Source organism: Buteo buteo, chromosome 12, assembly GCF_964188355.1.
Source record: "Buteo buteo chromosome 12, bButBut1.hap1.1, whole genome shotgun sequence".
In the NCBI taxonomy this organism is placed as follows: domain Eukaryota; kingdom Metazoa; phylum Chordata; class Aves; order Accipitriformes; family Accipitridae; genus Buteo; species Buteo buteo.
Window position 1 is genome coordinate 13,002,237 of NC_134182.1, and position 13,187 is coordinate 13,015,423.

At 39.3% G+C, this 13,187-nt stretch overlaps 1 protein-coding gene across 1 annotated transcript in view; it reads left to right on the forward strand.

The window, feature by feature from the left end:
• KCNH1 (potassium voltage-gated channel subfamily H member 1) overlaps positions 1 to 13,187 on the forward strand; it is a 180,890-nt gene that overhangs the window by 89,668 nt on the left and 78,035 nt on the right. The window contains exon 9 of the mRNA XM_075042027.1: positions 3,345 to 3,597. Within this exon, the coding sequence (XP_074898128.1) occupies positions 3,345 to 3,597 (253 nt within the window). The remainder of the gene's footprint in view (positions 1 to 3,344; positions 3,598 to 13,187) is intronic.

A 13,187-nucleotide genomic window follows, 5' to 3' on the forward strand; every position in this document is an offset into this window, starting at 1 on the left:
CTGACATATGTTAGTGGTAAAAGTACACATGTTTTTCTCGTGATACGGCATGAAATAGTATACAAATGATGATGGAAAGAGCTTGGTTTTCAATAAATAAAGAAGATAACTAAAAAAGTTCCAAGTTCTAACACAACCTCAGAATTTCTTCAAATGTTGGGGTTTTTGTGTTGTGTTTTTTTGGGGTTTTTTTTGCAATATTTCTGTTGTGTAAGGTTGTTTGCAGCTCTGTGGGCCTTGAATACAAAGTAAAATTCGTTTGTTCTTCGTAGAATTTGAATGTAATATTCTGTGTGCAGGCTAAAGATACTAATTAACTACTTGCCGCTTTCATATTAGTTGCTAGCTTTTATGGAGATAGATACTGTTTTTCTTCCGACTGTAAAGAGATATGATTTGTGGGGTCGTTCATTCAGGAGATCATACCAATGCTCTGGTCACCAGCCTTCTGGTTGGCACCTTAATTTAGTATTCTAAACTGTAGATGATGCAGTTAAAGAGCAAACAATCTCACTTCTGTCTAGCTGTTAAAGTGTCATTATGAAAGAGTAGAACAGATGTGGCCTTGCACTGGGCTGTCTGGAGACCAGTAGGTACACAGGGTACTGTTTGCTTTCCTAAATGGGCTTCAGCATACCTGCCATTTAGATCCCAGACCATGATTCTGGTAAGCACTGTCCGTCATACTAGCTGTCAGAAAGAAATGGTGTTTTAGTACTGGATAGTGCTGATTAGAAACTGCTCTGCCTGTTTTCTCATAAAATATCTTTGTGCAGGGTTATGGGTTTGAGGTGTTTGGGGAAGGCGGAGAGACAACATCTGAGGACATATAGTGTAATGAATGCTGGTGCTTTCATTCACTCCCCCGGTGCAAGCCCCTCTCATCATTTTAACAAAGCAACAAGAAAAACTTGCTATGTAAAACATGTTTGTTTTAGCTTATCTTCAAAGTTCATTCTTGGCTTCCTCTGATAAGGAGAGAAATACTTTAAAATGCCTTTGGAGACAGCAGGATAACCAAACCAAGCACAACTCACTATAGCCTTTGAGAATTATCTTAATAAACAGGAAAAAAGTCTCCAATTATCAGGACATCAAAGAGCTTAATATGGTGTTGTTTTCAGTAACTGGTGTGTTCATAGCTGAACTGCCAGTAGTGATGACTGTAAAACCAAGAAATCAACTTTCATCTGCATAGCAAAAGCTAGCAGATATAAGACCGACTAATGGCCGTGCCAATCCATAAACTCTCAGGTCTGAGTTCCGTTGATTCGATGCCTGTGTATAACTGCTAGGATGACATGCAATGAATAAAACATGTCTTGCTCCTGTGACAGATCAGTGGTAGTTGCGCTGCTGTGTAATGCAGTGCTGTTTTCTACAGATGAGGCAGATACTTAAAGATGAACTTAGCACAGAATCAGTCTTCTTGGTATTTTGTAGGCGACAAATTTGGTGTTAACTGCAGGCATGCCAAGGAGTGAATAATCAGCTAAAAGCAAAGTCTGTAAGTCTAGAAAATGCCAGTACAACAAAATTTAACCAAGAGCTGCTGAAACATTCTAAAATTAATCCATGAAGATATGTTTCTTACCTCCCATACAAATGAAAGTCTTCTGCCATTTGTCTGTAACTCTCAAGTGTCTTTAATCCCTTTAATTTCTGTGAAGTCTGCAGACAACGTCTCTAAATGGAGAATGGAAAATGAGTTAACTTCCTCTTAGACTGGGAAACCAAGGGGTTTTTGGCTAAGAGCCTCATTTTAAATATACTCTTGTATATTCTGGTTTCTTTACTACTATTTCTATTACAACAACCTTTTTTGTGCGTGATAATCAAGTAACTGTGAAGTGTGTGTGTGTAATTCCAGTAGCAAAGTTTGGCAAGCATCTGCAAATACAGAATGGTTTTGTTGCCAGAGTAAATAAGATAATTGCAAAGACAGCTATAGCCGCTGCCTGTGTTCCACGTTAAATGCAGGTCCTGGTGCCCCGACCCACTTCTTTGAGCCTGGAAAACTGAGAACCGGCAGGTTCGGCTGCTGCTCCCTGTGGGGCAGCCAAGAGAGATCATCCATGAGTGCCCTACGCTTAAGCACTATGGAAATATACCTCTTTCAGAAGTAGTATCTGTAATAGCAGGTCTGCTTGGAGGTGGGCCAAAGATGATGATATTGGTGATAGTCATTTGCCTTTTGGAGTAGCAAGCGTAATATCTGGAACCAGTGCCATGCACAGAGTTATGAGCTTGGTTCTCTGCTCAGATCTTGCACAGAGCCCCGCTGCAAGGTGTAGGCATAGCCATAGTGCTGCCTGTTTTCCAGGAGTGTTTGCATTGAAGCAACCATCTCTTTCCATCCAGGAAAATGTGTAGGAGTAACTCTGAAGCTCACCCAGAGCGCTCATTAGTTGGATGGAATAGATATTACTAACAAAAAAAAAAATGAGGCAGACTTCCACTACTCAATGTTTTTCTCATATAATATGTCCTGAGATGTACTTCATCACAGGCTATCCTCCAAGGATTTTGTCATCCCCAAACCCCGTTCCTGTTATGTATTTCCAGTGTTTTTGCCAGGAACTTTTAATCTGTACATGCAGTAGTAATTCTGTATTCTTTCCACTCGGCCGTTTGTATTGTGTTAAAAACCTTCAGAAATTGCCCTGACGGGTACCCGCTGTGCTAAGCATCAGTTTGTGTACCCTTAGGAGCACACATCATGAACTGCCGTGAGGAACATTGCATTTGGAAGATCAGAAGTTGCCCAACACAGTATCATACCTCAAAGTCCCTTTCTTCTGTGAACAACAAACTTGTTACTAACACTGAGGGGTGAATTTGAATACCTGCAAATCTCAGTATTATGAGTTAATGAAACTTTTAATAACTTTTTTTTTTTTTTACTAAAGCGATATGAGATTACACTTCTCTATACAATATTCTCTTACTTGCAGTGTATAATTTGTGCAGGCTTTTCATGGAATCTGCCTATCAAAAGAGGGACAATCTAGAAACAATCCTTCAGGAAGCTTTTCTCCACCACTTTCTGTACTGCTGTGCTCTCAGTTTTATTGTCTTAAAAACCTGAGGCCTTATTCTGGTAATTCAATATCCAGCAGAGCATGTTGCTGAGATGAAAACATTATTTTCCTTCAGGTATTGTAAAGTAGTCTAAGTTAGTATGGTGGCTTATGTGTATAAATAATATAAAAATAAATATACAGACTGAGATTAGAAATCTTAAAAGGAGGAGGAAAGTAGTTCTTAAACCCTGTATAGTGAACTAGGGATAATAGGCACATATAAACCATGCACAGGAATTGATTGCCTAATTTCCTTCTCAGGTTTTGCAGATATGCCCTAAGGACATGAGAGCAGATATCTGTGTGCATCTGAACCGCAAAGTTTTCAAGGAGCACCCAGCCTTCAGGCTGGCGAGCGATGGGTGCCTTCGAGCACTTGCCATGGAATTTCAGACAGTGCACTGTGCCCCGGGAGACCTGATCTACCACGCTGGCGAGAGTGTCGACAGCCTTTGCTTTGTGGTTTCGGGGTCTTTGGAAGTAATCCAGGATGATGAAGTCGTTGCTATATTGGGTGAGTTTCACAGCTGATAATATGCATTGTGCACAAATATAGATGCATAGAGCGTTTTTATAGCCTCTTCTACTCACGCACTTAACTCATTCTTTAAAAAGCTTCAGTCAAGTTAGCTTTAGCATGGCCTGGTGAGGTATATTTTATTGTCCTTCCTGTTCCACGGAGGTAAATAGGAAGGGCAAGCACCTCATCTCCAGATGGGTTCAACCCTATTTCTTTTGGTCAATGGAAACTCTACTTGAGCATTGGGATCCTGGTCATTATTAGTGTTCTCCCTGTCTCACCACATCTCTTTTCATTAGAAATTCCATTGAGGACTTCAGAAAACTTATTTTTAAAGTGCTTGGCTTCCCTGCCTCCCTCCCATCCCCCCCGATAATAATCCACTTTTGCTGGAAATTTTCCTATTAGATTTATTTAAGATCTCATGTTGAAATAATATTTCTCTCTTTTAAAGTCAAAGTAATAAAAAAATTTAGAGCTGATTTGTGTTAACTTGGAATGACAGCTCGAGGCATTAAAAAGAAGCTGATAGTGGTGTGAACAACATTGAGGCAAAGCTAGGAGAAAAGAGTGTGATAATCCAATAGATGTATATAAATCATGGGGTGGCTGGAGCACTGAGGAGGTGATACTTATCATTTGATTCTGTCAGACCCTTTTGTGATAAGGTAAATTCTCACGGTGGCTTAATCCAGTACCTGTCACTCATCACAGCCCGGAAAAAGAGAAGAAAACAGCTTGGTAATCTTACTGTTTCTGAACGCATACATCCAACTCTCCTAAGAGGAATGTATACTGGAAAATGAGGGGGCTAATAAATATACTGAGTTCGGTTTTTCTCTACTTCTGAACAGGATTGCATATACAGCATAGGGTGAATTTAGTGTCCTGGGGAATCCAGTTCATAATATTTTGTGCCACACAAGAAACTAAAGCGGTGAGAAGTAGGGGGATAACTGATTCTCTTTTGTTCTGGAATCACCTGTGCTGTTCAGTACTATATGATACTAGCAACTTCTGCTTTTATAAGTTGCACGTGAAGAACTTACTACCTTTTGCCATGCTGAACTCTCATGAATTAACATGGCAAATGTAGAACAAACTAAAGCCTCTCAGTTTGTGTTACCTTTTATCCCATAATGCCTCCTCCTGTGTCCATCACAAGAAGAAAACCTCAAAACATCTTGCTGCTCTATTTAATCGGTATAGGTAAAAAGCACTGAAATAAATTTTTTTAAAATGTCCTTTAAAGATACCAATTTTCTCCTCACCTTTACTGGTATCTTCCATGTTTTATCATAATACTCACTTTAGAAAATACTTGGCCTAGATTCCTTGAGAAATCAGCGTTAAGGAAACATGAACTCCTAATCTCTGCTGCTGCGGAGTGATAACTACAGATAAATGAGGCTGATCCCTTGGTATCTGAATGAATAGAAATATTTTGTTATTGCTGTTCTCCTGGGGCAGTAACTATTGATCATCTTCCCTCCACACCTTTATTTTTTTGGAATTTGGAGTCAGTTCTCTGGCTTGCACTAAAGTTGATGAGCTCTGTCATTTTCTTTGTGAATAGTGTAATCAGAGAGGAAAGTAAAATGAAGTGGGATCTGTTTGTCATTCTGCAAGATTTCATTTTGGATAAATGTGTATTGATTTTTGTGTTTCAGTTTCTGGACTAAGGAATCCCTTTCCTTCCACACGTGTGTGTACCTTCCTCCCCCAGGCTATGAAGCGTTCTGTTGAAGGTTTCTCTATCTTGATAAGAAATGGCGTGGTTAACTAAATTTTTCACCATTTTAATCCCTATTCTAAACCAGTTGGACTTTCTTCTCCTTCAGCATTGCATTATGTAAGCACCACGTTACTGAAGAATGCTGCAGGAGATGGGTCAGGATTTCCTCCCTAACTTCTTTGTACTCTCAGTTTTCTTAACTGTAGAATAGCAACGTTTGGGGTTTTTTTAATTTCATGTTCAGCTAAACTTGTCAAGTTCTTGATAAAAGTACAGCAGATAGAACAGGGCACTACAAGCAAAAAAACCCCAAACATCTATATTGTACAAGAAGTGTGATTGTTGCTGATCATTCAGCCAGAACAGCCTATGCTGTAAGTTTTGTTTACCAATCACAGCTAAGCATAGCTATTAACGTCAGGCATGTAACAGCAAACCATGTGAGGAATTCTGTAGGGTAATGTCAGTTAACAGGTATGTTGGAGAGACCGTAATCTTCTCTTAGGTATTCTTGAAATAAAAATAAAAAGTAAGTGCATAAATTATTCAAGGTGAATGTTTGCTCAGCTTTAGCTGTCACTTAATAAAGCAGCCTTTGCAATTTACGATGTAGCCTGTATCTTCCTTACAACAGAGAAATAAATTGCATCTCTAAATTAGTCGGTGTGACTGCTGTACAGCATTACATAAACCAAAGGCAAACTACCCTTAATCCTTAAAGGATCCAATTCATATGAAACATTTTCAAGTTCTGAAATCATTTAGCCTTGAAGACTAGCATATAAAATTGTATTGCATAGCCCTGGAGTTTGGAGTGTGTTGTGTACACTTGCATAATATCCTTCTAGATCAGTTCTGTGTAATACGCAAGAGACAGGTATATTCTCAGTTCAGGCTTATGTTCTTATAACAAAGCACTGACTTTGATTGACTTGGATTGATACGAGTACCAAGTTGGAAGAAATTGCACGCAGGCCAGCAGTGAAAGAAATGTACTTTTTTTTCTTCTTTTTTTTGTGTCGCCTAAGATTGCCTTCCCCATTAATTTGACTTGGAGACAAACACAGAAATGAGTAAACAAATAAAAAAAGAAAATTCTTTGCAATGTTTATGGAAATTCTTTGCAAAATTTAAAGTAATTGATGCATTTTGTATGAAGTTTGATTTGTCGGGGTGAAAGACAGATTTTTGAACTCTCTCCAAAATTTCTGCTGAAATAAAGAAATCAGTGATGTTCATGCAACACAGTCTTTGGATTTGATGTGTCAAAGAAACAAAAATAAAAAAGTATAAAGTTACCTTTAAGCCAGGTTATTTATTTATTTGTGATTCATTCTAATACAAATGGGTCAGAAAAGGAGGACATAGCAAGAAAGGCCACTGTATTACTATGGTTTTCTAAGTTAATGTGTAAGTATATGAGTTGGACTATGTAGAAAACTAGTGGAAAGGTGCTTGGATGAAATACAATTCTGTTTCCTGTAGTTCACTGTTCTTCCATTTACACCATTGTTATTGTATAGGGTGAAGTGCTGATGTACACTCAGCACTTTATGGAAGATAGAGACAAATCCCATAGTCCCTGCTGCGAAGAGAGCTGAGCGAAGCACCGGTCGTGCAGGACTTCCATTAAGAGACTGTTTTCAACTTGGCTTTGCTTTTAACTTTTCTAAGCCTTCCCATTTGGGCCGATGGTGCTTTATTCATCTGAGACTGACATATCTCTTTGAACTACTCTTCCTTAGAAACTTACCCATTTATCCAAATGTAGTTAGAGAAAATGCGTTGTTTTGTCACTGTTGAAAACAATCAACCATTTACATGCACTTCATTTGGCAGCTCTAGTTTCTCTGCTTTGGACCAGACCTTTCAGGCTGAGCCACTGGCCATCTGAAAACTCGACCTTATTGCATGTCTTTGAAAAGTTAAAATTTACTCATGCTCAGGAGAGATTTGCTACATTTTAATCTAATTAATGTCGTCTTAAAAGATTCCTCCTGAATTAAATGTGTTCCAGGTAGGGACCATAAGGTCTGGCTGCAGCTTTCTTTGAAATACGCAGGGGAAAAGGGATTGTAATGGAACCATGAAATAAGCCTGCATAGCTGGTTATTTTTTCTTAATTTAGGGTAGCTTGAAGACCTAAACTGTCTTTCAATGCACTTTTTATATTTTTTACACTATGAAGGTACAAATTTCCTTAGTGCAGTATGAGAATGTAGATTGTTTGGAACTGCATTAATCAAGAAGCTGTTAGAAGTCTAGCTGAGCAGATAATACACCATTGCTGGGGCTAACAGGGTACTTCCCTGGTCCTCCAGTCTTTTAGTCTGGACCTTTTTAATTTCTCGTCACCACTGCTAGAGGAAGTGCTAGTTCTTGTGTTACACCTCCAATTGAACGTGTATGTAGATAATTTAATGAGAATTATAGAAAATAATGGCATAGTAGCAAAACTAACTTTTTGTAAGTATTTTCTGGAAGTACATGGAGGGACTGGATAGGAGGCCTTATTAGAAAAGGATTTATGTTGTGTTAATTTTTACGTACAAATGACTGAGAGAACCATTTTTGATCTTACTAGAAAATAATTGATTCTAAGTTAGATATGACTGACATAATTGTACTCCAAGATTGAACAGAAAATCCCTCCTCTCTAGGAAATCTGAAGGAAGCAAGTGATTCTTGGACCCAGGTTGGTTCGAACCCATTCTGCTTAAAATTGGGGTAATCTTTGAAATTTAGGAAGTTCCAGTAAAAGGCCAGAGAGAGGAAGGACCTTGAAATTAGGGTGACAGGCTTTTTTTTCTAGATAGCAGTGGGGAAAGTGGTGTCTTTCCATGAATTTTCAGACTGCTGCAAAATTTGTCAATTAATGACTCTTAGAGGGCCTGACTGAGCAGCAGATCTTCACTTATGTGAATCGTTCAGAGTTGCTGAAGTGGTCTTGATGATCCCTGCAAGGGGGCCCTGTGTGTATGGATGATAAGACTGGAGGTTAGTCTTGCGGACTTGATTAGAAACTGGGAGCCTTTAAGCCTTTATTTAGCAATTAAAAAACAAGTCCTTGAAAATCACTGTGATCTTCAGAACTGAGCAATGGATGAGAAAAATAACATTTACTAGAAGGTTTAGTTGAGAAAACAAAACCCCCACACAAAACAGTTTATCCCAAGAGTAAAGCAGTTTATCCCAAGTGTTGCATCCCAGCTGTTCTGCATTTATTATGTTTTTGCTATCCTTATTTGAGCTCCAAACTTTGAAAGGAATAAACTTTTTTATTGATTGTTGGTTTAGCAAAGAGTATTAATCATACAATCATAGAATATCCTTAGTTGGAAGGGACCCAGGAGAATTGTCGAGTCCAACTCTTGACTCCACAAAGGGCAGGTAAATTGAATGAGATGGGAAGGGAAATCAAGGCAGTAATTTATTGTGAGCAAGGAAAATCATTGCCCTCCACAAGGACAGTTTGCTGTTGCTATTTCTTTTGCTGTTATCAAAGCTGAAGGGAAATAACAGAATGTAGATATTACATAAGTGTGAAAGTATGCAGTAACAGAATGTCAGGAACGGGAATTTATAGTCTAGACCTGGCTGCCTTCTTCACCATCGGGGGAAAGTGGGATATATCAGTTCATTCTTTTTTTCTGGTGGGGTTAGGGAGGAATTGTGCAAAGGATCATACATGAGTTGAGGAAGTGAAAATTGGATGTCCCTGAAATACAGATCTTTTATCGTTATTTACAAAGCTATAACATTGACAAGATTGGAGACTGTGGTTTTAACATGATATTGTAGAAGAGCTTGGTGTACCATGTTTTGTTTCAGCAGGATATTAAATGCTCCATTTGCTTTGTGTAGAGAAATTCCTGCTGATTTAATTTGATCTAATTGCAATCTTAAAGGAACGTTATAAGAATAATTGTTTGTTTTCTTTACAATTGCTTTAGCTTACTCATTTAGCCATAAGCATTTCATTCAGATGTAGACGCAAGGGGTTTGATTCAGATTTTGGTGGGACAGATTTGCATCCAGATAGGACAGTGCAGACTGCAAGGGCAACTGCACCACAGGTATGGTTTATTTTAGAGGAGAGAAAATAGCAATGCAGAAGTACTATCTGTCTTAGATGTACTCAGTGGGAAAGCATTGCATCTTCCACACAATCGTGTACAGGTTGCTTCTCGGCAGACTTGAAGATGTCAGGTAAGTTAACTGTGCTGAGCCCAGGCTCAGACAGGCTATCTTTAGACTATCCCCAGTACCTGAGCTAACTCAGGTTTCCCTAAACTAAAATACTTTGTGTGCAACTCCGTTCTGAGAATTTAATTGTGTGTTTTGGGGCCTGTTGTTTTTTAATGCCAAGTCTTTGAAAAAGTCCCTTACTTCTCTACTTCATTTTTCACCTGAGTTTTAAATTTAGTTAGATCTCCCTGTGTTAAAAATGCCAAGCTGCTGTGCTCTTAGGCTTAAGAAGTGGTTGCAGGATTATGGATGGCATTAGAGTTTTGTTACTATTTTCAAAGACAGTATCTAACGTCACAGCATTGTTTATGCTATTGAATAAGACTGTAACGTGACCAGTGGTGCTATGAAAAAGGAATGATTGAAATTAAAATCCAGCTTTATCTTCAGTAGCTCTGTTGTGCTTTTTCTATTTATAGTTTAAACCTTTTTTTTCCCCCCCAGTTTTACATATATAGGCAGGTCAGATAAGTTGCGTGTTTCTATGAAGTGATTCAGCAAACATCAGGAACAATTTTAAAAGTCTGATTTCCTCAATACGTGTCCAAGCACAGTGTTAGGAAGAGTATTAGAAATGGAGATCCAGCTAAACTTTTTAAAAGACAGTAACATAAAGAGGTCTACGTTAATAAAAAATTTTTATTTCACAGTGGATGTAGGAGCAGCACTAAAACTTTTATTGAGAAGTATAGGTTTATTCCAAGTGGTGTTTTTGGACAGAGAGTATTCCTTATTCCTATGTGTGCCAGACATCTAGAAAATGTAATGTGGGTTGACATCAGGAGTTGCCTATTTTGAGACTTCAGCCAGACATTATTTGTTCTGTGTCTAACTTCTGGTAGAGCATTAAAAGTAGGAATCACCAAGCGCTTGTCCACTGCTATCTATAGATGGTCTAAGACTGTGTAGGGAATTAGAGAAACAGATTTTTAAAACACTTGATTAATGACTTGCTGGAATAACTGGGGAAGAGGGGGATTCCCTGTGAATAGAGGCCTCAGTCGTGAACTTCTTGGCACTTCAAATCAGTTGATTTTTCTTCTAGAGTTTCACATTTTATTGTTGCGAATTTATGCAACTTTGCATAATGTGGTCTTAAGTAGTCTGACATCACCACATGTGGAAGAAGTCCCCTTTGGAAGATGGTAATGTCTGGTGGCAGGCTACTGGCAACAGCGATCCGTGACGTACTGGCAGGTGAAACTGAGATGTGGTGGAGATGAGGCTCTCTCTTCCAGTGTGTTCCTTGATATCTCAGGCTGTGTTAAGAAGGCTTGCCCATCACATTTGTGTGCATACTCCAGCCAGAGATATGAAGAGGGAGAAACTATAATTTAACAAAGAAGTTGGATTTCTGTTAAGGCCCTGATTTCTGGCAGGTGAACCACTGAATTAATTTTCTTTTTTTGTTTTGGGTAGGGTTTTGTTTATGTCTCAGAATTTTGGAAGAAGAATAATAATTTTTTTCACTGAAAAGCCAGGTTAAAAAAAAAAATAATAAAAAAAAATCTTCACGGAACACTTATTTTTCTTTGTTTTCTCTAGGTTTCAAGTTTAAAACTTTTTTCAGAGGTACGTTTCTGAAACGTTGTTAAATTTATCCTCATGGAGTTGCTAGAAATATTAAATAAAATGAAGTATACTATAGCTCTGAACTTGGCGAGGTCTTCAAAATATTTACTTTATATATTTCATAAAGTAAAATCTACTATTTTAAACTCCTGTGAATCCTTTTGTCTGAAATAAAAAAAAATCAAATTTGGGGGCTTTAATGTAAGCTGCAAGCAATAGCTATAACATAAAGCCTGTTTCTAAGTCATTGGGGAATAACTCTGAGGATATTGCAATTTGAGCCTCTGGTACAGGTTTTTCAATCAGAGAACTAGCACTGTCCATGCAATGACAACACAGATGGAGCAGTGTTTTTCCTGTTACTTAACCAATGCAACTAAATTCAAATACATTTGTGACTAGCTATTTGAGCTGGCAACTTCCATGTCTTCAGAGTTTGTACAAACTAGCCACATATTTACATTTTTCTACAGTAACCCTTAAAAATCAAATAAGGATAAACAATTCAGATTCTGGTGAAGCCTCCTAGCTTTTTGTGAATAAGCCTGGTAGGGCCCAGTTGACATTTTAAAACTCTTCTCATCACAGTAAGTCAAGCAGTGACATATAATCCACACTCTATTCAGTGAGACAAATAAACACATTCATTATAATAATAATAGAAATCTTAGCTGTAACTAATTCATGTTGTTGCGACTCATCTGGTGCTCTAAAATAAATGTTTTTATTTTGTCTGTACAGTACTGTGCTTCAACAGAGAAAATTAATGCATTTGTATAGTAAACTGTCTGCAAAATGTTGCCAAGCTGTGTTTTAAAACATGAACAGATAAACTGTGTTTCTATTTGTGCACCAGGCAAATCACTGAAAGTGTAACTTCAGTTTATTATCACTGTAACACTTCTTTGGGTTACTGTGGCACTGATACTCTGGCTTTTTTTCCTTAAGGTCTTACTAGAGGAAAAGAGTGATTAAAGCCCCTGGTTAATAAAAAATAGTATGCTCTCTGCAGTGCAGTTGGTCATTTGCTTCTCATTACGTGTCTCAGTTTGCATTTGAGAAATCTTAAGAAAATCCAAAGCAGCAAATCACCTCCATGCATCATCATCTGCCAGCTGTACTGTGTTGGAGGACCAAACTACAGGCTATTCAGCGGCTGTCAAGCTGCGCAATTTATCTGTGGGACAGGTACAGAGTGCTCTACCTTGATACCAAATGGTAGCTCTGGTTTTTTTCTGGCTGGCAGATATTCATTGCCTTAAAACAATGCACCAAGAGGAAAAATTATTTTTGCTCTGGTGCCTCTACTTTCCTTGAATCTTCCTTCTCTCTGTAAAATGGGAGAATTTAAATTGCATGCCTTTCTCAGATAAGGAGGAGATGAGGGAAGATTTTCAGTTGAAGCCAAGCAGACATGTGGTGATCACAGAGGGCATTGGACCCTGTTTTGAGTTTGTGTGGTGGGGTTTTGGTAGCAGGGGAGGGCCTGCTGAGGTGGCTCCTGTGAGAAGCTGCTAGAAGATTCCCCGGCTCCAAGTCAGGCCAGCCTCTGGCCAAGGCAGAGCCCATCAGCGATGATGCTAGTGCCTCTGGGAGAACAGACTGAAGAAGGGGAACCTGCAGTGGGGGAGGACATTGGAATGTGAGAGAGACCCCTCTGCAGACACCAAGGTCAGTGAGGAAGGAGGGGAGGAGGTGCACCAGAGGAGGGGATGCCCCTGCAGCCCCTGGTGAGACGGCAGGCTGTCCCCCCCCAGCCCATGGAGGGGAGCAAGGGAGCAGATGCCCACCTGCAGCCCGTGGAGGACCCCACACCAGAGCAGGTGGACACCCCCAGAGATGGCTGTGACTCCATGGGAAAGCCTGTGCTGGAGCAGTCTGTGCCTGAAGGACTGCAGCCCGTGGAAGGGACCCACCCGGGAGCAGTTTGTGAAGAACTGCAGCCTGTGGGAAGGATTCACATTGGAGAAGTTCGTGGAGGACTGTCTCTGGTGGTAGGGACCCCACGCTGGAGCAGGGGAAGAGTGTG